This window comes from Charadrius vociferus, unplaced genomic scaffold (assembly GCF_000708025.1).
Source record: "Charadrius vociferus isolate BGI_N301 unplaced genomic scaffold, ASM70802v2 scaffold484, whole genome shotgun sequence".
Classification (NCBI taxonomy): Eukaryota; Metazoa; Chordata; class Aves; order Charadriiformes; family Charadriidae; genus Charadrius; species Charadrius vociferus.
In genome coordinates this window covers 1,618,209-1,638,891 of record NW_009648074.1, presented here as the reverse complement: position 1 = coordinate 1,638,891, position 20,683 = coordinate 1,618,209, and the positions used below count along the sequence as shown (strand labels likewise).

The 20,683-nt window shown below is 45.0% G+C and overlaps 1 protein-coding gene across 2 annotated transcripts in view; it reads right to left on the bottom strand.

Moving 5' to 3' along the window:
• Positions 1-6,270: 6,270 nt before the first annotated feature.
• Positions 6,271-20,683, bottom strand: part of MAP3K3 (mitogen-activated protein kinase kinase kinase 3) — a 30,479-nt gene continuing 16,066 nt past the window's right edge. For both annotated transcript variants that reach the window (XM_009883832.1, XM_009883833.1), the window contains 10 exons: positions 19,153-19,286; positions 18,387-18,460; positions 16,757-16,824; positions 16,430-16,522; positions 15,383-15,574; positions 13,576-13,724; positions 11,633-11,764; positions 10,817-10,946; positions 9,037-9,214; positions 6,271-6,620 (listed from right to left, as the gene is read on the bottom strand). In XM_009883832.1, coding sequence (XP_009882134.1) covers positions 6,392-6,620; positions 9,037-9,214; positions 10,817-10,946; positions 11,633-11,764; positions 13,576-13,724; positions 15,383-15,574; positions 16,430-16,522; positions 16,757-16,824; positions 18,387-18,460; positions 19,153-19,286 — 1,379 coding nt within the window. In that variant the 3' untranslated portion in view covers positions 6,271-6,391. The remainder of the gene's footprint in view (positions 6,621-9,036; positions 9,215-10,816; positions 10,947-11,632; positions 11,765-13,575; positions 13,725-15,382; positions 15,575-16,429; positions 16,523-16,756; positions 16,825-18,386; positions 18,461-19,152; positions 19,287-20,683) is intronic.

The following is a 20,683-nucleotide window of genomic DNA, read 5'->3' as shown; positions in this document are numbered from 1 at the left end:
GAACTTGAATTACCAGAAAGAAAAAAGGCAGTAGAGCTTTTTAGCTGCATTCTTTTTGTGCGTTGGTCAGTGTTTTGTTGCTGCTCATTTCCATCTTCAGCCCGAGCCTCCAGACATTTCCCTCTCCCATTCCCTGCTCACCCACCGCCCACGGACAGGCACCGTCAAGATTCAAGTCAGGACCACGGACTCCGCGTTCATGGAAAGCAGAATTACTATAGAGCTACTTACCTTTGCGAGGGGTAAGTAGGAGGGGAGCCGAGAAGAAAACATGGCATCATACAGGCCTACGGTGGCAATCTCATGTTCGTAAAGCGAATGTTCCCACTGAACCCAGCGAGCGGAAAGGAGAATGAACGCATCAGCTTTGGGAAGGAGCCCCTCACGGAAAGGTAACTGAGAATTTGGAAGTTTCTCCTTCAGCAAAAGTGGGATTTTCAGGTTCTAACACACACACACGGTGTCAGGAAGCAGCCAGAGGTGGTTCTTTCTGGTTCCACAACACATTTTTTGTTCTGGGACAACTTCAGCTGTCTGGTTCTCATCTGTTGTGGAACAGCACCACACATGTACTCGTTTCACGTGCAGGGGTTTCTCTTGCATCAGCTTGTTAACCCATTTATTCTAATTTGTTCATATTTGACATTAGCAAATATCGCGGTATTTAACTGACATCGCAACTCGCTATACCACGGCCTGGGAAAAGGCCATCAGAGGGAAGGTTGTGGTTAGGGACCGGGGACACCAGCCCCTCAAGGACCACGGTGGCATCCAAACCACTGCTTAAGCGACTGTGACACCGAAGGCTGAGAGCTGCACAAACAGACCGGGAAACAGCACCAGGAAAAAACGAGTATTTCAGCAAGTAGCGTAGATGAATTTTATAGGAGCACTATTTCTGTCCTTTCCTAAGATAGTACACTGGAAAAAAAAAAAAAAAAGCCTGAAAATATTTGGAAATGTGGTTACCCATTCCCGTGCCCTACTCCGGGACAGCGCAGCTTGCCCTGTCCCAGATCCTCAGTACACTCAACACAAGACTGCCCCATTGCCTCCACTCCTGCTGGGAGGCGTCAGTTCTGGAAGGGAGCTCGTGGCATCTCCCGTTTGTCCGAGTCCAGCGGCCTTACTTCTCCATATGTTTGCTTTCTAAAACGACAACACGTCCAAAGGAGAAACAATTCAGGAACCTTTAACTGTTTCCAGGTATCCACGTATTTAGAATAAACACATTTTCAAGGAGCTTGGGCTTCACGAGCTGGAGTCACCCCCTTAGTGAGCTACTCTGGGGTACTCCCTAGAGAGTCCCCAGCTGAAGCAAAACACAGCAGGACGGCAGCCGTTGTCACACTAACCATCTCCTCCTGGTCCTGTCACCAACTGCCTTCTCCCCACCTGATGACCATCCACCCCGTTAAGCGCTGATGCATCAAGAGCATTTACAGACCAAGACCTGGTGTAAAGTACTCACCACCGCAGCAAAATCCAAATGCAAACCTCAGCTCCTGCTCTCCACCAGTAAGATCTCCACACGAAGAGCCAATAAACCAGTCCAGCTACTCTCCTGCGAGGTGAAACGGAGACGGTGCTATTTTTACAGGCTAACGAGAGGGATGGAGCCATTCTACCTCTCTCTCTGAAGAGTGAGAACGGATGGATGTCACCTTCCTCAGAGGCAACCTTGGAGAAGACACACACTGACCCGATCCCAGCAGCAACGCTTCACGAACAGGACACTTCTCCATCCGTCCCCAAGAATACATTCCCGAAAGGAAAAACTTCCTCCTTCAGTTAAGGTCCTTGGTTAGAAGGAAAACTAGTTAATCGTTCTCACTCACTTACCCCGAGGCACCATTTACACAGGAAGCAAGAGACGCTGCACCGCGAACCACCACCAAAAAGGCTTTCATATAAATGATAATTTTATTGTAAATAAAACGATACATTGGCCTGGCTTTGCACTGCAAGCCCCCGGTCGGTATATATAGACTACTGGTTCAAGGTCTTCTGCACAATCCAGGTTAAAGCAATTTCTCCCCGCTCTGCACGGTTTATGTCAGACAGGTATTGACAGACAAAAAAAGTCCTTTTTTTGATTTCTGAGCTGCACCTTAGGCACATCTGCCTTTTCTAACTGGGAAATTCAGAGCTGCTCAGTGAGATTTGCTCCTAAACAAGGCTGGAGTTTAAAGACCTGAAGCCCAAACTCCATTAAACCACAGAGGACACTTTTTTTTAAATTTATTTATTTTTTTATTTCTGAAAATTAAAGACAGAGTACCCCCAGCTCCAAGGGCAGGTACCAAGGTGACAGCCCCAGGACTGTAACTACTGAAATATAGAAAACCTTTCGGTCCAGCAGCTATTAACCTAAGCACCAATCACTGGGATCTCATTCAGCCCCCTGCACAGCTCTACGGATTTGGCCTTTGCCTACCAGAGACAGCTTGTACAGCAGGGACGTATGTAGTTACTGAGGTTTCAACAAGTTATCCGGGCTCTCTGGGCACTTGGAAATAACACGTGGCACCTGAGCAGGTACCGATTTCCCTCTCAGTCAATTTGTTTTGGTAATGAATGACAACGGGAACTGTTTGGAGCATCTTCAAGTCCTTTGGAATACTACTCCAAAAATATGAAAAAAACAATAATAAAAATCCAAATTGCTGCAACCTACCGCCACTAGAACAGGCAAAGATCAGGTTTACTGGAGAACAAGCAAATAACCTGGAATGCACAGAATCGTCACACCGAGACCAAAATGCCGACAGTTTGTTTCCTAACAAGCTCAGGGACAGTCGAATCCCCCACTCCCCCACGGTACTCTCTGATGGAATCTCAGACATTTTCCTGGTCACAGTTTCAACTGTTTCAGGATAACGAGACTCCTGTAAGATATTTCTCTTCACACAGAATATTCTCCGCTTCTGCAGCACCTTCCGTTGAGGATCTCAATACTCAATAGTCACTATACATCTCTCCCTGGAAGGAACAGCAGAAACCAGAAAGTGACATTTGGAATGGACACAATAGCTTATTGTTAGCCTGGCACTCCTCCTCCGCTCTCCCCGAAATGAGTTTATTCCCAGGTTTTTTTTCTTCCCCCCCGAATTCTGCCAGGATAAGGAGGCCAGATGTAATTCAATTTAGGGAGATAATTACATTTATGTCCACTTGAAATTTTTTTGCTGCCAGGGCCATGTTAAGAGACTGCAGTATGTCAGCCCCAAGCTTATTCGCTGTTGCAGTGGACTTAGGAATCCAGATCTTCCTTTTCCATAATCAAGAGGGCTGTGAGGAAACAAAGAACGCATTTTGGCTTGGCTCTACTCGTTATAAACCATCAGCAAATTCTCTGCAAAACCAGCTGCTTTTTTTTCCTTTTTAAATTCATAAAGGCGTCAAATTTATTCCCATCCTCCCCCCCCACCCCGTAACAGTCGAGTCGATATATATAAAAATCACCAAATATGATCTTTTACGATATAAATAAAAAAAAAAAGTATGAGGCATCACCGTTTACATGATGTAAAAAGAGCTAAAAAAGAGCGATATAAACTACATTCATAAAAGTGCATCTCCAAACATACAAGTAATGCTTTGGCTTGTTCCTGTGCCGAACGGGTGGCATTGGGTCAGGTACTGGAATACAAGAAGTCCAAGCTGGCACCCCCATGTTCTCTGTCACTGTACAATTGCTATTTACTTTTGTTAATACAGACTGGAATACAAGTGTATACACAGAGTAGGCACATTTCAGCATAGGTGGTGGGAAGGACCAGAAGCTCTGGCGGGGAGAGGACTGAACCCATCGGTCCCCGATGCTCTTTGCTCTGCTCTGGAACAGCCTTCCGTGACGCGTATGAGGTAAAAAGCCACAACAGATCCTGAGGATTTAGTTGCTTTGAAACATTTGAAAGTTACACCATTTCCTCATGCCCTATTCTCTCCCAAAACGCAACGTGGGGGACAGCAAGGAAAAGAAGGTCTCCATTTGGCGAGGACAAGCCGAGGGTGGAGAGAAACCTATGCGGACGGGATCACCGCGCTCTCGCTCGCCGCTGTACGCCTGCAGGGTAAAGCGTGAGGAATAAAAGATTCCAATCTTTGGTATATTTAGGTGCTAGTTGCAAGGCTTGAAGAGTGCTCCCGGGCCCCACAGGAGCGCCGACCACCCTACTTCTGTCCTCAAGACGACAGGAATGATTTCGCATTCCTCCGCAGCACACGCAGCCGCTTACGCCACAGCGAAGGGGTGTAAAAAGCTCCCTAAACCCACGAAGCAGCGTCGTGCCCTGACATCCCTTCGGTGCAAGCAACAGGGAAGTGCAGGCCAAAAGTCAGGCCACGTGTCTCGACAATTTGGAATCAAGTTCCAGGTTGGGAAAAGATCAATAGAAGTGCTCTCACTAGAATTAAATAAATTATGGAACGAAGGCTTTCATAAAAGATATACCCCTAAGTGCCTGCAACCTAAACAGTGCATCCTTGCCGTAGCGCAGGAGAGCCCGAAAGTGAACCCAACGCTAGTTTGCTTTCACCGATTACACATTGCTCCAAGTTTGGCACAGAAAAAACCACTTCAGATTGTTAAACCCTTTCAGGGCTTTTGGTTGTTTGGGGTTTTTTTAGGGTTTTTTTTTTTCCTTTTTTTTAAATCAAACACATTATTTATCACGTGTTCAAGGAGCTTGGTTTCATTAAAACTTGCCTTTTCCTGCGATAAGCATTCACTTAAAACTGTTAGTTTTACTGCATTATGAAAGTAATTTTCAAGTTTTCTTTGGGGGGGGGTGGGGGGGAGGGGGGAGGAAGAGTGGAGGCATGTGGACCCTTAATATGGTTTCCAATCCAAGAGCAGAACACCTTTAGTGTTGCTCTACAAAGCAGTATTTTAGCTAATAATACATTTGCTTGTCTTCGTTTCATTTCACACAGATAACTTATAACTACTCCATGAATCCCCAGCATTTAAAAACTGCTGCTTTTTTTTTTTTTCAAATGAGCGAAATAAGGACTATTAGTGCCCCAGTCAACAGAGAGGATTTGAGGCCAGTAAGCCATCAGGAACCCAGTTCTCAGCGATGTGGTACCTTTCACACGTAAAATCACTCGGATGCATTTTGCTGGTACCTGTACGGGGATCTGCAGTCCCTTTTAGAGACATGCTAGCGTTACAAATGTTCTCTCTGGTTCACTGTTTGACTTAACTCGTACAACAGCTTATTTAAATAGGGCCCTAATATTTTATGGAAACCGTAAATTAACACTTGCACATCTGTTCAACGAAACACGCACGCCGAAGGGTTGAGCTTGGTTCTAACTTACTGTGTAGAAGTAAAACTAGCGTCCAGCAAATTCTCCTGGTGAAAAACTCAATTTTCCATTAGGCCAGGTCCTCAGAGAAATACATAAGCTTTTCCTGAAGTAAATTCCTCGGCACCAGATGAACTATCTTTGGTTTAAGGGATGGTAAGTAGTTACCAGCCAAAAAAGATAGGTGCAACAGAAAGTTGTTGCGCAGAAGTCCCTTCCAGAAGGGCTTTGTTTAGAGCCAGCAGGCCCGGGAAAATGAAGCAGGAGCACAGATTTGTTGGCTATGAGGACACAAACTAACCCACGCTGTCTTAATGCTAGGACAGATCAAGCCTTGGAAATCAAGCTCTGGATTTTTGAAGATCAGTGGGAGAGCCCTTATCTTGGGCCCCGGAGTGATTGCGTTCTGCTGAAACGTTTCTGATTATCCTGACATTTAGCTAGAAAGACCTCCCCCCCCCACCCCAAAATCCATGGTTTCATTATAAAATAACACTATTCACATACTTCTGAATCAATATTTTCTGAACACCTTCAGATGCTGAATACTTAAGAAGAAAAATATATAATCATATAGCGAGCGCATGCTCAATGACACATGGCTTTTTGCTGGATTCATGTACTATAGATGCCTCTTAAAGCCCTAGCAGTCTGGAAACCAGTGACACACACGTGGAGAGCTGGTCTGGACAGCCGTTGCACGTTTCTGTTCCGAAGAGTGTACTCTTCCAGTTCCCATTTTGGTTCAAGATTTCTTCGATGTTCAACCAGCGAGACGCTTCTTAGATTCCCATTCTTGAGCCTGCAGAAAACATGCAGCCAGCTGCAATTTCACATCCAGGTAACGAGGGCAAAAACGCAGCTCTGTTTGGACAGCGGTCGGTAGAACGAACATTAGTCCAGCAAACAAAGGTATCAGGCACAAGAGCAGACCCTAGGTTCCTTGGCACAACTTCCCCAAAGGACTAGGACAGCTGAGTTGGCATTTTGAAGATGCAGCACCACAACGGGCAGTTGCAACTAGACCAGACGGGGCACCGAAAGCCCAGCAGGAGCTGCTAGCGAGGGAGGTAATTCAGTACTGGAGCTGTGCAAACTGATGTCTGAGCAGCTCTTCAGCAGAGGGTCTGTGCCTGGCTTCCACAAAGATCTGCTTTAGAAAGTCCCGGCAATGTTCTGATATGTGAGAGGGGAGCTGGGGGTTGGTTGGTTGGGTGGCGATTTTGAAAATGGCTGCCATGGCTTCGTACTCTGCCCAGGGCGGTTTCTCTGTCAGCATTTCCACAACAGTACAACCCAGGCTCCTGGAAAAGCAGACAGGAAAATAAATAATAATAATAATAAAAAAACAAACAAAACCAAACCCAACAAACCAAAGTGAGAATTGACTCACACAATAATGCACAGTCTTCAGAGAGAACTTGCAAGCAGCCAACAGCGAGGTACAGCTCTGCTCTGAAAACAGCTATAAAACGGCTTTGTGCTCAGCAAGCCCCACGCGTGCACAGATTCTGGGCCAGACCTGCCAATGTCACCGCTTTTACTCCCGCCAGGCTTGCAGTAAATGCTGAGACAGGGAAGCTGCTTTCCACCGTGGTTCTCGCTGCACTGCGAACTGTGAAGTGCCATCTGTCCAGCTCTCCTTAGCTCAAATTCCGCTCTCAGTACACATTTGCATTAAGGACAGGGGACAAGAAGTGCACACGAGAGGTCCCTGAAGGCACCGTTTGACCTCAGTGATGCTTCGCCTGCTGCTGCTAAATTTCAAAGGCACTGGCTGAACTGCAGTGCAGAAACCATACTTTTCAACCAAGGTCCAGTCAATCAGAGCTGGTTGACCCCACAAAGGCATTTCGGCAAAATCCTTTTTCAGTGCACAGCCTCAGAATGCCCACGGGGGGGAAAAAAAAAAAAACCCTCTAACATCTCCACAAGAAACCAAGCGTCACAGGCAGTCAAAAAATAATTAAAGTCTTAACAGCTCCAAACTGAGGAGGCAGTTCGTTAAAACGCCAGTAGGCAGATGCTTCATTACGTTAAGGCAAAACTCCCAGTAAGGTTAATGGGGCTCTACAGGCGAATTCAAGGCAAGAACATGATTATTGGGGACGGACATGGCTCAGCCACCTTTTGAAGCAAGCGTGACACCAATGCTTTCACAGGGAAGATGAGTTTCTGTAGTACTGCAGCGACTGGGTTTTGTGCAAAAAGGATTAATTGCTTCCTCCGGGCCACAGATTAAGCAAAAGCAGTTAGTGAACTTCTAATATCCAGTCCTGTGTTTTGATCGCATCGTTCCACGAAAAAGGCAAAACTGCCTCTTCTACCTTTAAATTAAACCCGCTTTTGAAGTGAAAAGCAAAGAAAAGACATTTGCAGAGGCAGACTTACATCAGTTGCCAAGACAAGGAAGGAAAGGAATTAAATCCAGTGAATATGCAAGAAACGACTTTTTGACAAGGTTTAAAATCCAACGTGAAAATTTTACACTGGTTTCCAGCCATTTAAGACTTACTAGAAGAGAGTACAGAAAATGCAAACCATGTGTGCTGAAGTGCTGGGGGTTTGCTCAAGAGCAAGCAGGGATATATTATTGTTTAGACTGATTTATACCGTTTAAGCAGATCCGGTTTCTTGTCACTCCAGCAATAACAAATAGCTCACATTTTCTGCTATTTAGGAAAAAGAAAATTGGAGAGGGGCCTGCAGCAGTGGAGGAAAGCCAGGTGGCCAGATTTGTTACGTCTTTGAGCCTCTCGGCCATACGCATCCACCCTGGGACTAACGCTGCGTTGGAAAATTCTGACCCCCCTAAATAATGATTGGGATTGTAGGAACTGGAGCCCAGCCAACGGCAGCGTCTCTTTGATGGGAACGGACCCATGTCAGCACCAAGAGGAAATCCACAACTGCATCAACCCAGGGGGAAGGGCACGTGCTCCATTCTCTCCCCAAGCATCCCAACTGGGAGAGTCTGCGGAACTTAACTCTTTGCCTACGAGACAAATTTCAGCTCTGTTTCCACCCCCTGCTTATAGAGGAAATAGCACGGGCCTTGCTTTAGCGTGGAGAGACAAACGTACCTTTTGTCTCCATCATTTAGTTTAGCTTTATAATCTCACCTTTTTAGGGCCTCCAAAACCAACATTTTGACACAGGACCATTTTGCTTTTTCCTTTCGATAGAGGCTGTTTCTCGGCTATGCCAACAGTAGCCTGGCTGGAGTTTCCATTCATGCAAACTGCAGATCATCTCTGACCTGACCCGTGTATCTTTTGTGTTATTCCAGGTTTGGGCATCTTTCCTTTAAAGCTTTGTCAACATACTGAAATTATATATTCCTATTTCCAAGGTGATATAAGCATACCTCTCACTTTATAGCAAAATGAATGGATGGTCCCTAAACAACCCTCCATTCTGTCTTATATAAAAAGGATATAAAAAGGATGGAAACCTCACACCAGAAAAAGTCAGAAAACAGAAAATCAGTTATCGGTTTGAGGGAGGAACGAGTGGAAATTGTTCCTGAAAGACTAAACGAGCAGTTGTGTGTTGACATTGCAAAGCACAGCCTGCAGCAGATCGTGTCTTGAGTTCAAATCAACTACTTCAGTTCACCTTAAACTTTTGATCCAGATATACGGACGACAGAATGCGTATGTCTTATCTTGCTCCAGAAAAGCTGCAAATTGATCTATGGACAGAAAGTTAAAGCCTCACCATACGTCTGCTTTTCTTCCATAGCCTTCTCCGCTGATCACCTCCGGGCTCATCCAATATGGCGTGCCAGTGACAGAGCGGATGCCTGTTCCAGACATACAGATTGTCTGCAGCCGTTTGCTGGCCCCAAAGTCCCCAAGCTTCACATTCCCAGCAGAGTCACGGAGAATATTGGCTCCTGGACAAAAAACAAAGAATCGAGACAGCTGTTTTCATGCAATCCAGCTGTTGGATCCGCAGCCTACAGAGTTGATATCCAACCCAGAAATACCCATGCTCACGGTATGGCTTTTTCCCCATTAAGCCTCAGGTGACCTGCTCAACATCATTTCTTTATTTCAGGCTGTAGACAAGCCAATTGCTAATGGTTGCAAATGGGAAAAACTTCAGGGGAAAAACACAAGGAAGTGAAGGGGGAAGGGAAATGAGCGCTGAGTCAGCACCGTCATTGTTACACTGCCCGTAAACAGCTCAGACAGCCTATGCAGGGCCCCCAGGCCAATGGCTCCGAGAGTACATAGCTGTGTAGAAGGATTTTGTTGGGATGCTGCTTTGGTGAGCACAACCAATGCTTTCTGGTCAGCTGGGTAACAGATGTAGCTAATTAAACCACTTTGAACTCCTGCAATAAACAAGTCAATCTCCACTTTACTTGGTCAGAGGTCCTGAACATGAAGCACGAGGGAAAAAGGCAAACTCAAGATCTTAGCTAAGCTTAACAAAGGCTTAGACGTCAAAACCAATTCTTCCTCCAAAGCCGCAGTAAGATCAAGAACCCTGTTTTGCTATTATCTGGTATGTACCTATGTGAACTCCTTCTGCCCTCAAACAAAATGCACTTGTGCTCGGAGATAGCTTTATCACTTCACTTCCCCACTGGAAGAGCTGAATTCGGAATAACAAGTCTGCCCACCCTGGAGGCAAGTTAACAGTTTGGCTTAGATAGGTGCAAACTAGTGAATAGCCCAGCAGGTAGGAAATCATTTGGTAAAGAGCACCATGCGAGCAGTATACAAGGTGTTATTCAAGAATCAGCAGCTCATTTCCCTTTGCCAGCCTAGAGGGGATGCAATGAAGATTTATAGCCAGGAACAAGAGGACATTTTTCCTACAGCAAGCAATCCTCCTGGTCCCTCTAGAGCACAGAAAAATTCGTGTGGTGTCTGCCACATCTGTTGACATTAACTCTTAAGGAGACTGGCTGGCTCCATGGGGTTATATTGGGAAAAGGAAGATTAAGGACTGATCCCAGAGGCTCTACATGGAAGATTAGAGGTTTCTTACACAGAGGAGGCAGGACAGTCCAGTCACAAGAGCCTGAGGAAAGCAGGACTGTCAAGAGCAGGCATGGAGCTCCTATGGCAATTGGTATGCCTACCAGCGGTACTTTGGCCAAGAAGAGAGGAAATCAGAAGGGAATCCACAGGGAAATGTGCATGCCTTATGGGGGCAGTGAAAGTTAGATGGCAACTCATCCTCATTTTGCTGGGTTGTGAGAGGAAGATGAGGAGCGTTCCTAAGAATTAGAGGCTCCCAGTCTTCCTTACTACAACAACTGCCACGCTCTCAGGTCCTGTAGAGAAAACAGCCCAAATTCCCTTACCCAACCCAGGACACAGCCTTCCCTAAAGCCTGCACAAGGATATACGACCAAAAGGGGATAACTGAGCAAAGCAATGTTCAGAAGCCCCAGACAGGATACTGAATTCTCAACACTTGCTTTCTTTTTTCAGAGTTCCTTTAGCTCATGGCATACACATAAATCACCGGCTGATCTCACCCTTAATGTCCCTGTGCACAATCATGTTGCTGTGAAGGTACGAGACTCCCTCGAGAATCTGGCGAGTGTATTTCCGGGTTACATTTTCCGTGAGAGCACCATACGCCTTCAGCTGGTCTTTCACTGACCCCTGCACCAAAAGCAAACAGAAGGGATTGGCAAAGAAAGGACAAACCACAAATCTTGCAGTCTCCGTTCAATTCCCATGAGCTGTGACTGCGTTATACACCCAGCCGGCACAGTAGCAAATTTTGGCCTCTTCTAAAGCCTTTTTGTGAGGCGCTCGGAGCATCTTGCCCTACGAAACCCCTTTTAAGAAAAGCAAAAATAGCTTAAGGAGGTTCTGTCTGCTTCCTCCATCCTCGAGCTGTGTTGGTACAACTGCTTGTGAAGACAAGCAATAAAATAGTTCAGCAGACTGACCTGGGTCAACAGTCTTGCAGGGTCAGTTTAAGCCTAATTTGGTGTACTATATGACTCTGCTAATTCCGTTAGCCTGACTTACGAGTTGGCCCAAGTCCTCTGAAGTATTTCGTTAGAATGCATTTAGACTGAAGACAAGACGCAGTGTTAGTGACTAATGAAGAGAAGGTATTTCAAGTACAAGACACGAAGAAAAAAACCCCAAAGAGGTGGTTTGGGCATCAATAAAAAAAAAGTGGTGGCGTTATAAAGCCAGTATGAGAAAGGGGCATACCTAAGAGGGCGTAAGGTGGATTACATACTTGGGGTAATCACAGCAACTAATAAACCAACTAACAAAACCGTCCATCTCCCTTTATGATCTGCGACTGTGCTGCTCGTGTCAGCTCTTACCCCTGGCATGTACTCCATGAAGATGGTCAAGGTCTTCTCTGCTCGATCCCGTAAGCAGCCATAATACTGAACAATACGTTCGTGCTGGAGATTCTTCAGCAGCTGAATTTCACACTCCAGGGCACTCACTTCCTATGGATGTTGAAGGAGAGAATAAGGTTCCAGCCCCAGGAAATATTTCATCCTAATAAATCTGTCCATGTCACTGGAAGGGTGAGGCCACTACTACACTGACGAAGTCTAATCCATGGCATTGGCTCACCTACCTCTTGGGAAAGGCCAACAATACTAGTGCTTTGCATTAATCCTTACCGTATAACAAGCAGGTAAGTACTGGTGCAGAAGCTTTGATAGTTAGAACACAGGCAGTGTCACATGTGGATTTATTACCAGAAAAAAAACTTTGTTTCTTGTCTCGATTCTGTCAGCTGAACGGCTTTAGCCAAGCACGTTAAAGCATTCTTCACGCACAACCCAGACATAAGCTTACTTCTCAGCACTAAGCTGGGGGCAGTGAGCATTAATTTCAATGATGAAAAAGCTCTGAACACACAGTTACAGAATTGCTAAGAACCTTTCTGTGGGAACCTCAACCCATTAGGGAGCAAGACTGCAGGTGCTAAGAGTTCCTAAACGTTTGTCACCCAGTCCTGTTCCGATTCATGCTGATGATTTTACTTGAATCAACCTTAGAAATGACTTCCTCTCTTATACTTCAAAGAATCTGCAGCTGTGCTCACGAAAGCGATTCTCTGCTTTACTCCTGCCACGGACAACAGGGTATCATAGCACAAAGCCAAAAAGGCTATCCAACAATTTCAGACTGAATCAGAGATGTTTGCTGCCCAGGAGCAGTATCGGGTTCTTGCTGACTCCAGGGAGTGAACAGGCTGAACATCAAAGGTACAGGAGCACGAGGACTTTTGGAACAAGGAATGATGGTTTCCCCCAAATTAGTCCCACTTAACTCTCTCCACTCCTGCCACTGGAAGGTGCCAGGTTCGCTTCTCTCGCTTTGGGAGAGGAGGCAGCTCTTCAAGAGCAAGGACCTGGCTGCACGGAACCAGAGGAAGTTGCCTAATTGGGCCAACTGATAGTTTAAGGTTAGGAGTTTCAGTACTTTCAAAATACATTCCAGCCTGTTCTTCCTTTGCTCAGAGTTACCGTCTGATTTACAACAGAGACGCAGTATAACTTAGAACTCACCAAGTTAGGACTTACCTTGGCACCCACAAGCCATATAAAAATCAGAATAATTAAATCTTCACAGATCAGTTATTCCAGCTCAAAGTGAATTTGTTCAATATTGGGATAACTGGTACATTGCTAAAACACCAGCAAAGAACCCGATGGCCATTCCAGCTGCACCCGTTGTGCAGGAAGTCGTGTGCTAACCTATGACTTCCAGGTGCCCCTTCCCATCTCCACCGTTTCTAATGTGTTGTTACATCACCATTCTTGATTAATTTACACACCACAGTTCCGTTTGTTTTGAGGAAAGGGAGAATTCAGAAGCAGAAATCTCCAATTAATACACTTGATACAGGACCTACCATATAAGCCCAGACAGTGGGTTTTGCAAGTGCATGCAGCTTTTTTTGTTTAAAAAAGAAAAAAGTTCTACTCTTTCTGGGTTTAGTTTCGTTCACGTCCATGTCTAACCAGCAACACAGGGCAGTCTAGTATTCCTCAAGTAACCTGGCAACGAACCAAAAAACTGAGAAGGGAGAGCCAAAAATGAAGCCAGAAAACGGATTTTAGTTTCAAGCTGAAGTTAATAATACGGGAAAGTAATTTTTACATGACTCTCATTCCTCTTCACATGACTTGAAACCCTAGTACAAACTAAATAAGATAGTAGCTTTCGAGGACAGACAGATACAGGCACTTTACAGGATCTCAAAGTCTGCATAATGAATTTTAGAAGCTGCGATGAGAATTACCTTGCTTGTTTCAGGACTCTCTGGGTCAAACTGAACTTGCTTAGCTGCAAGCTCTCTGCCCGTGTCCACATCATAGCACAAATACACACGACCAAAGGCACCCTGGCCCAGCAGCTTTCCTCGTCGCCAGTTTATTGGAGCACTCGGAGCTAAAAAAAGAACAGTAACAATTTCTCTTTTCATTACACTATTTAAAAATAACGGTGATCTTTTCAAAGATCAATCCCCATCATACTGCGATTGAAACAGATATTTTGCAGTCAAACAGACAGACATGAGGCACTCTCCCAGTACAAGGGAGTCAGCGGCAGAACTCTGAACAGAATCCAACCTTTCAGACTCTCAGGACCTGCTGATCGGTGTCCCACTAAGACAAAGCTGCGAGACACTTTGCAAAGATATACTATAGACAAGTTATTCAATGAAGTTGATGAGATTTCATTCCACCAGCAGAATGGATTCTACAACATCACTGTCTTACGAGATGGGGCAGCAATTAAACAGCATCTTCCAACCCCTGATCTGTAGTTTCTACATGCATCAGATGAAGAAGAGCTGGATCAGCCCTGCTAAATCAGTCCCACTCAGCTGGGAATGACTGTTAAGCTTCTGGGACTACCTGAAGGACATAATTTCCGAGTACTTTGCCAACCATTGGTTAGTTCGGGGTTCCTTCTCCCACCAGAAGGATTTCACTTCAAGGCTATCTCTACAGCAGAAAAATTAGAAGTCAGAATTCCCTACTGGAAACTGATAAGGTAAGGGCCATAATGTAAGCACAGCACAGGTATCTTCTTTACCGGCTGAACAATCAGACTCTAATAAAAATATACATGAGAACCAGCTAAAGCAGCCACCTCCAATACCCCAGCTGGAGGTTACGTTAGCAGGGAATTACCAGTTCTCATTGTTCTACTGCACTGGCAAGCACACTGCACAAGCAGCAGTCTCCCGACCTAGAGAATAACACCTGAACCCAGTCTTCCAGACTGCATGCAATACCAAAACGTACTACTCGAAGACCAGTTCTTTAGCTCTAACTTTGAAAATGACACTACCAGATGCATGCAGTGCAATGCATGCAATTATGTTGTATCTAACAAGAAACTCTAAAAACAAAGACAAGAACCAGCCATCTGGACAGTGTGAAAATACAGAAGATCGGAGAGATTAGCTTTGCCATGTCTAATTTAATCAGATTTACTGCCAGTCAGTGTTTTAGTGTGTTGCTTACTCTGCTGCATTAATGTCTTCATTTTGATGCTTAAATTACTACATGGGCTATCTGAAGTTCATCAGTAATGATTTATGTTCCATTTCTTTTTTTCAGAATATAAAGTTCCCCAAAAATCAACTCAGGAATGCTATTAATACAGTGGTAAATCTTTCTACTAAAGAGCAAGTGAAATAAATACAGCCCTTAACTAGTAAAATAATTGTAATCCACAAGCCTGACTACAAATGTTAATGTATCAAGAAAATAAACAAGCTTGTCTGACTCCTTAAGAACCCTGTAGATCATCTAGACGCAATCAACTTACAGGGGTTTTTTAACTTCTTCGCTGAATTTCCATTGCTTTCTAGAGGAAAGGCCAGCTGCCAGCTCAAGACTATATATTCTTAGAACAAAAAGAGGACCTGCAAAAACGCAGGTCTCAACAGAGACATGTAATTATGTGGTTTTGAATGGCTTGCTAAAATCAAGCTATGGTAATATACTGGGTCTGGAGTTCATCTCTAAAAGCCTTTCTTGCTGGTAAGCCCAGGAGACCTTTCCCCAGTTATCACCACCAGGGTGACTGCTTACATTTGGTAGGAATGTTCCTCTCCTGCACACCAAGCGCGTTTTCACTGTCGGCACTCCGCAGGCGGCCCCGGGGGTCCAGGTACTGCAACGCCAGGCCCAGGTTTTCTCCGTTGGTGCTTAAGGAACGACTTGAAGGGACCAAGGTGAAAAGATTCCCTTGGTGACGCCGTATCCGGGGAAATGTCCTCCGGCCTGGAGAAAAGAAGTAGGTTTTTTTTTTTAAATATCAAAATAGCACGCTTACAAGTGGAAGGTAATGGCTGGAGGTTGAGCAATGAAGAGAAGGGAGAGAAAAAAACGTGTTCTGCTCTGTTCCCATGGAGGAGAATCTACTGCCAAACAGACAAGATGCAAAAATATAACAGCTCAGGGCTGATGCTGCTCGAGTTCAGTAGAGCTTTGGATCATTCCCAAAGTAGAAGGGAGAGAACACTTTGTAATGCCCTCAGTGCAGCAGCGCAAGATCTCAGCCTGCCTTCCAAAGCAAAAATCTGGTTGACAGGCTACCACACAGGCTCCAGGGCTCGTTAACAACTACACAGACATGACTTTCTAGATAACAAGCCTGGACTTGCAAATAAAACCCATAAACAAAGATTATGACAACTTGCACCTCTTATGAAACTCTGAGAAATTACTTTGCATAAAGCCATCTGACGAGCAGAGATGTGATTCTTTAAGTCACTGCTATATTTAGAAGACGCAGAAGCAAGTTTGCATTGCGAATTAGCAAAGCATAATGAATCCCTGAGGTAGGAACCCACTGTGTATGACCAAGGCTAATAACTATGCCCACTGCTCAACACTAGCGGTCACTGATCAGCCTGGATTTCCCCAGAAAGGGTAAAGTAAACAAAGAATTGCAAACAGCCATCATGGCTTGCTAGGAAAATGCAGCATCACGCACGGCAGCATTAACTCCAGCACTAACTGCAAAGACCAAGGCACTTCCAGACTCTTCGACTAGGAGTTACGCTCGCCGCTGGAGGTTGCCATTGCCTCATCTTCTTTTTCAAGCCTGGAATCGAAGGTCTGAAGCCAACTCACCATCGTTGTAGTCTTTGTGCTGCATGGAGACATTGTAGCGTCGAGGGTAGGTCCCACCTTTCCCCGCTTTGTCATATATCTGATTCTCGCGCTCTGGAACGAGATACAAAGAGAGACAAGAGGCTCCTTCAAAAAGTCTAAGTACTAATGACAGAATTTTCCTGTAACAGCAGGCTTTTTAGGAAGAGGTAATAAATAGCTTCATAGCTTTTCAATCAACATATCCCCAGTTCTTCTATTTGTACAATCCCAGCAAGCATAGAAGGTAGCCAGCGAACAGCAGAAAATGTCTGGATCACGCAATCTTTATATTGGACACTGACATACCTGAGAAGTCCTGTCTATTATCAGGAAAGCTTTGTGCCCTTGACATCCGTGACTTCCGAAAAGAAGGACTATTAAAGAAAGAAGGCAAGAATAAGTTTTGGTGTCCACTAGAGTGAAACCTACAAGGACTTTAAGTAACCGTGATTCTCAAATCCGTGTCCCTGCAATAATTTCACACTAAATCTGCAAAGCTAAAGCCAGGCTAAGCCCCAGCTAGCCAGACTACTTCCCAGTGTGGGCAGTCATCCCTTCTGTTCAGTTTGTGCCCTTTATTCAGCAGTTCCCCAGTCTGTGGTGTAAGACCCAGTGCTTCCTTCAGACACGTGAAGCGGAAGGTTAAAACCAAGGCTAAGGGTAAGAACAGAACAGGGTACTGCTTGCAGCACATTGCTCCCAGGGCAGCAGAGAATGGGGACTACTGCCCCCAGTGATTTACCACGAGGGGTAAGAGCTCCTCTCATGAAAACTTCTGTGCACTTTCCTCTCTACCAGCAGCAGATGAGCCTAAACACAAACATTGCTTACAACCCTCACGTTCCTCCCCAATAAGCAGGACCCCTTGAGCAAGCCTAAGAACGGCCCCTTGTTCGGCAGAAGACCTTAAAGAACATCTCTTAAGAGATTACACAAAATCAGTCTGTGCCAAAGCCATGTTATTTGCACTTTTTTTGTTAACCAGCGTAAACAGAGTAAGCCTGCTACAGCTTTCAGACTCCCAAACGAGATTCCTTTCCTGCTACACAAAGAACAACAGCTTCCCCAGATGATGCCTCTCCTACAAGGAATAACCAGGAAGGCTTTTTTATTTTTCCCTCCTCCCCCACTTAGAGCAGGGAAAGGGGAGAGGATAGGTAACAAATTAGCAATGCCCCCCCCCCCAATAAATGAATGCATACATACACACAGATTAACTGTAAGTGCTTCCTTGCGACTCCATAAACTGGAGCAAGTGAATGGCTACAAAACCAAACCTCAAGTGCTTGACATAAAAGCATACGCTACCTACAGGAATCAGCTTGGAGGAATCTTAAAAACACATTGAAGCCCTATATTACAGGTGCTGGGAAGCCACAGTTGCTATTCAAGTTAATAGGACCGACGGCTGCCCACCAACATCTCAAGCAACACCAACAGCGAAGGGAAGAAAAAAGATCTAGAGCATCAGACTATGACACACTCTTCAAAGGAAGAGCCCCTCTATTTACCTTTGGAATTAATATTATATCTTGTAGGACATACGAATCTAGTGTAATGATGTAACCTTAGAATAGTTTTTTTTGGTTTTTTGTTTTTTTTAACGAACAAGTAGAGCCTTGTCTAAAAGATATTTAAATACCCTGCAGCCAGATGTTCTCGGAGCCCAGGCTCCAGGCAGACGGCACGCTTTAGAACTTCGTATTTATAACACAGAGCTATTGAAGCACAAGTTTGTTGCTGTATGTTTTTTCCAGAAAATAAAACAGCCTTAAACATAGTTAATTCTCTCTAAGAAATATATTGGGATATAGGTAGGAAGGAAGTTCCTATTTCTCTCCAAGAAAATTTATGAGATGGAAACCAGACTTTTGCATGAGTACAACTGGCACTTCGATTTGACCACGTAAGTTCCTACCAGCTTGTACATTTGTACCTGTCTGCTGACCTGTCCAAGGACTGACAGCTTCCCGACACCGAGTTTTCAGCACTGCTTAAAGGGTCCAGCATCTGCAACACAGAAGAAATCACAGGGCAACATCAGTTCCATCTAATGCCCAAAAGAAGCTGCGCAAGAGGATCTGAGTCCGCTGCTGCTTGCCTGAAGGGCGTCCGGATGAAAAGGGGAGTCTAAAGCTATTTGGGGTGTACATTTTTCCTTTATCTCCCACAGAAATTATTAAGGACATCGCAAATTTGAGACATTGCTTTAGGTGTTGACGGACTCTGCTGTGAAAAATGAAAGTTTAAGTCAGCCTAGTGCCGCGTTTTGATCCCAGCTGACTTCAGGAACAGAGTCTCTGCTGGTGCTACTGCACTGCTGCCTCCACCTGCAAGTCGCCCTTTGGCCTTGCTTCCTACTTTTTTGAATGGAGAGCGCAGTTTCAAATGCAAGAGGGTGACACCAGCCCGGTAATAGGAAACCTGAGCATACATGTGCAACACGCACCAAAACTGCTTATTCAGAGGTGGGGAGACAACGTCCAAGACGCACAGCGACTGCTTCCGGCAGTCCAATACAGGCTTTGCACTTAGGCATCCACGAACAAGTCTGAGGCATAGTTTAAATGAACAAAGCAGTACTAGTAGGTGTAACGCAACTACGGCTCGTGAATATTCTGCAGTGAAAAAGAGGGCTCAGAAAGCAGCAGTGTTCCTTAACAGCTGGAGTTACTTATTTTCACCCTAATGCTCGTACTTACACACTGTTCATTGGTTTCTGGGATGAATTCGCCTTCACTATTTATGCTGGTGTAGGAACCCTGCCGAGCAATGCGCTGTTGCCTCTCTGGAACATACCCAGGAGGTGGTGAACTTCGGCCTGTGTTCTGGGAACCTGGGCCAGAAAGAAGGACATTCATGATATTTATGCTTACTGAAATAAGACTGCACATGCACGTACACAAAATCCAAATATTCACCGTTAACACTAGACCTCTATGATCACAGCAACTCAGAGCGAATCTGACAGTCTGGGCAGAACGGAACCACGAGGTGCCATGTCAAAAAGCAAATCGTTTGATGACCTATACTGTCATTTTAGCCCCTACAAGTTTATTGGTGAAGCTTCTAACAGAGCGGTCACTTATTTCCAACCTCTTCTGCTTAACCTTCTCCTTTTGAGCATAATTTCAGTATCTCAGGGAAGGCAGAAGACCCCAGGAACCCTTGGGTTTGGGGCATGAACCTCCCTTCACTGCTAATCTCCACTAAACAGAACATTTGTCAGGACAACCAATCTTCTGTCTTGATTAGAAGTTTGCCTCAACTGGTATCGTTTCCCTCAAGTGGCAGCCCTATCCCTGCTAGTCACCATCAGCTGAGCTAATTATACCAACACTGAGCAATTCCAGTATCACATGGGAGCACTGTTACCTTTGTGAATAACCTCAAACTTTCTGGTTTACTCAGTGAAAAATGAAACTGTACGGCTAGCTTGGGCAAAACCACATGGAGGTCAGCTCTGGAATTTCTGTTAATTAGATGAGACAGCCAGATGGACAGAGAGTATGTTTAGGGGCCAAAGGATGAGAAAAACATTTTACTCATCTGTAATGGTACTACCTAAAGAGTTTCTGCTGTGCTACCTACTGAGAGAACCCTCACCCCTAGGGTTTATTTTTTCCATGCAGATCTCAAAGATGATGATACTTTAGACACAGGAAGATACAAAATCCCTTTTTGCAGTGACCTATCCATCTGCAGCTCCCACCAAGTCAAACTGTGAGCTCCAAGAAACGCTGTGGTCCAGCCAATCTACTCAAGGTCACCCATGAAGTCAGAGACAGCATTTTAAGATCAGCTCCCAAGCTGTGCTCTTTACGATGCTGTCTTTAATTAACTGTGTGTACTCAGGTGCTACGAAAGATGGGTAAAGATCAGCAAATACTCTCCCAAGAAAAATATTTTCTACAGAAGTTATTGTAATAAAGAGCGATGGCAAACATCAGCAGAAGCTAACTGAAAAGCAGTGCACACACCATTCGGAGGACTGCAGAAGGGAAATAAAAAACAACCCAACACTGGCATGGCTTAGAGCGCACGGGGGGTGAACTACACACAAAAAAATTATACAAATCTACTGCTTAGAGCTACCACCTGATTTTCCAAGCAGCTCTGTGGGGCTCACGTGACATTACAAGCCAACTGGAGTGGAGATAAACAAGAGAGCGTGCTTTGGGGCTGCACTGAGTCACGGGAGCACACTTTCACTCTTTACGATTCAATGCACTT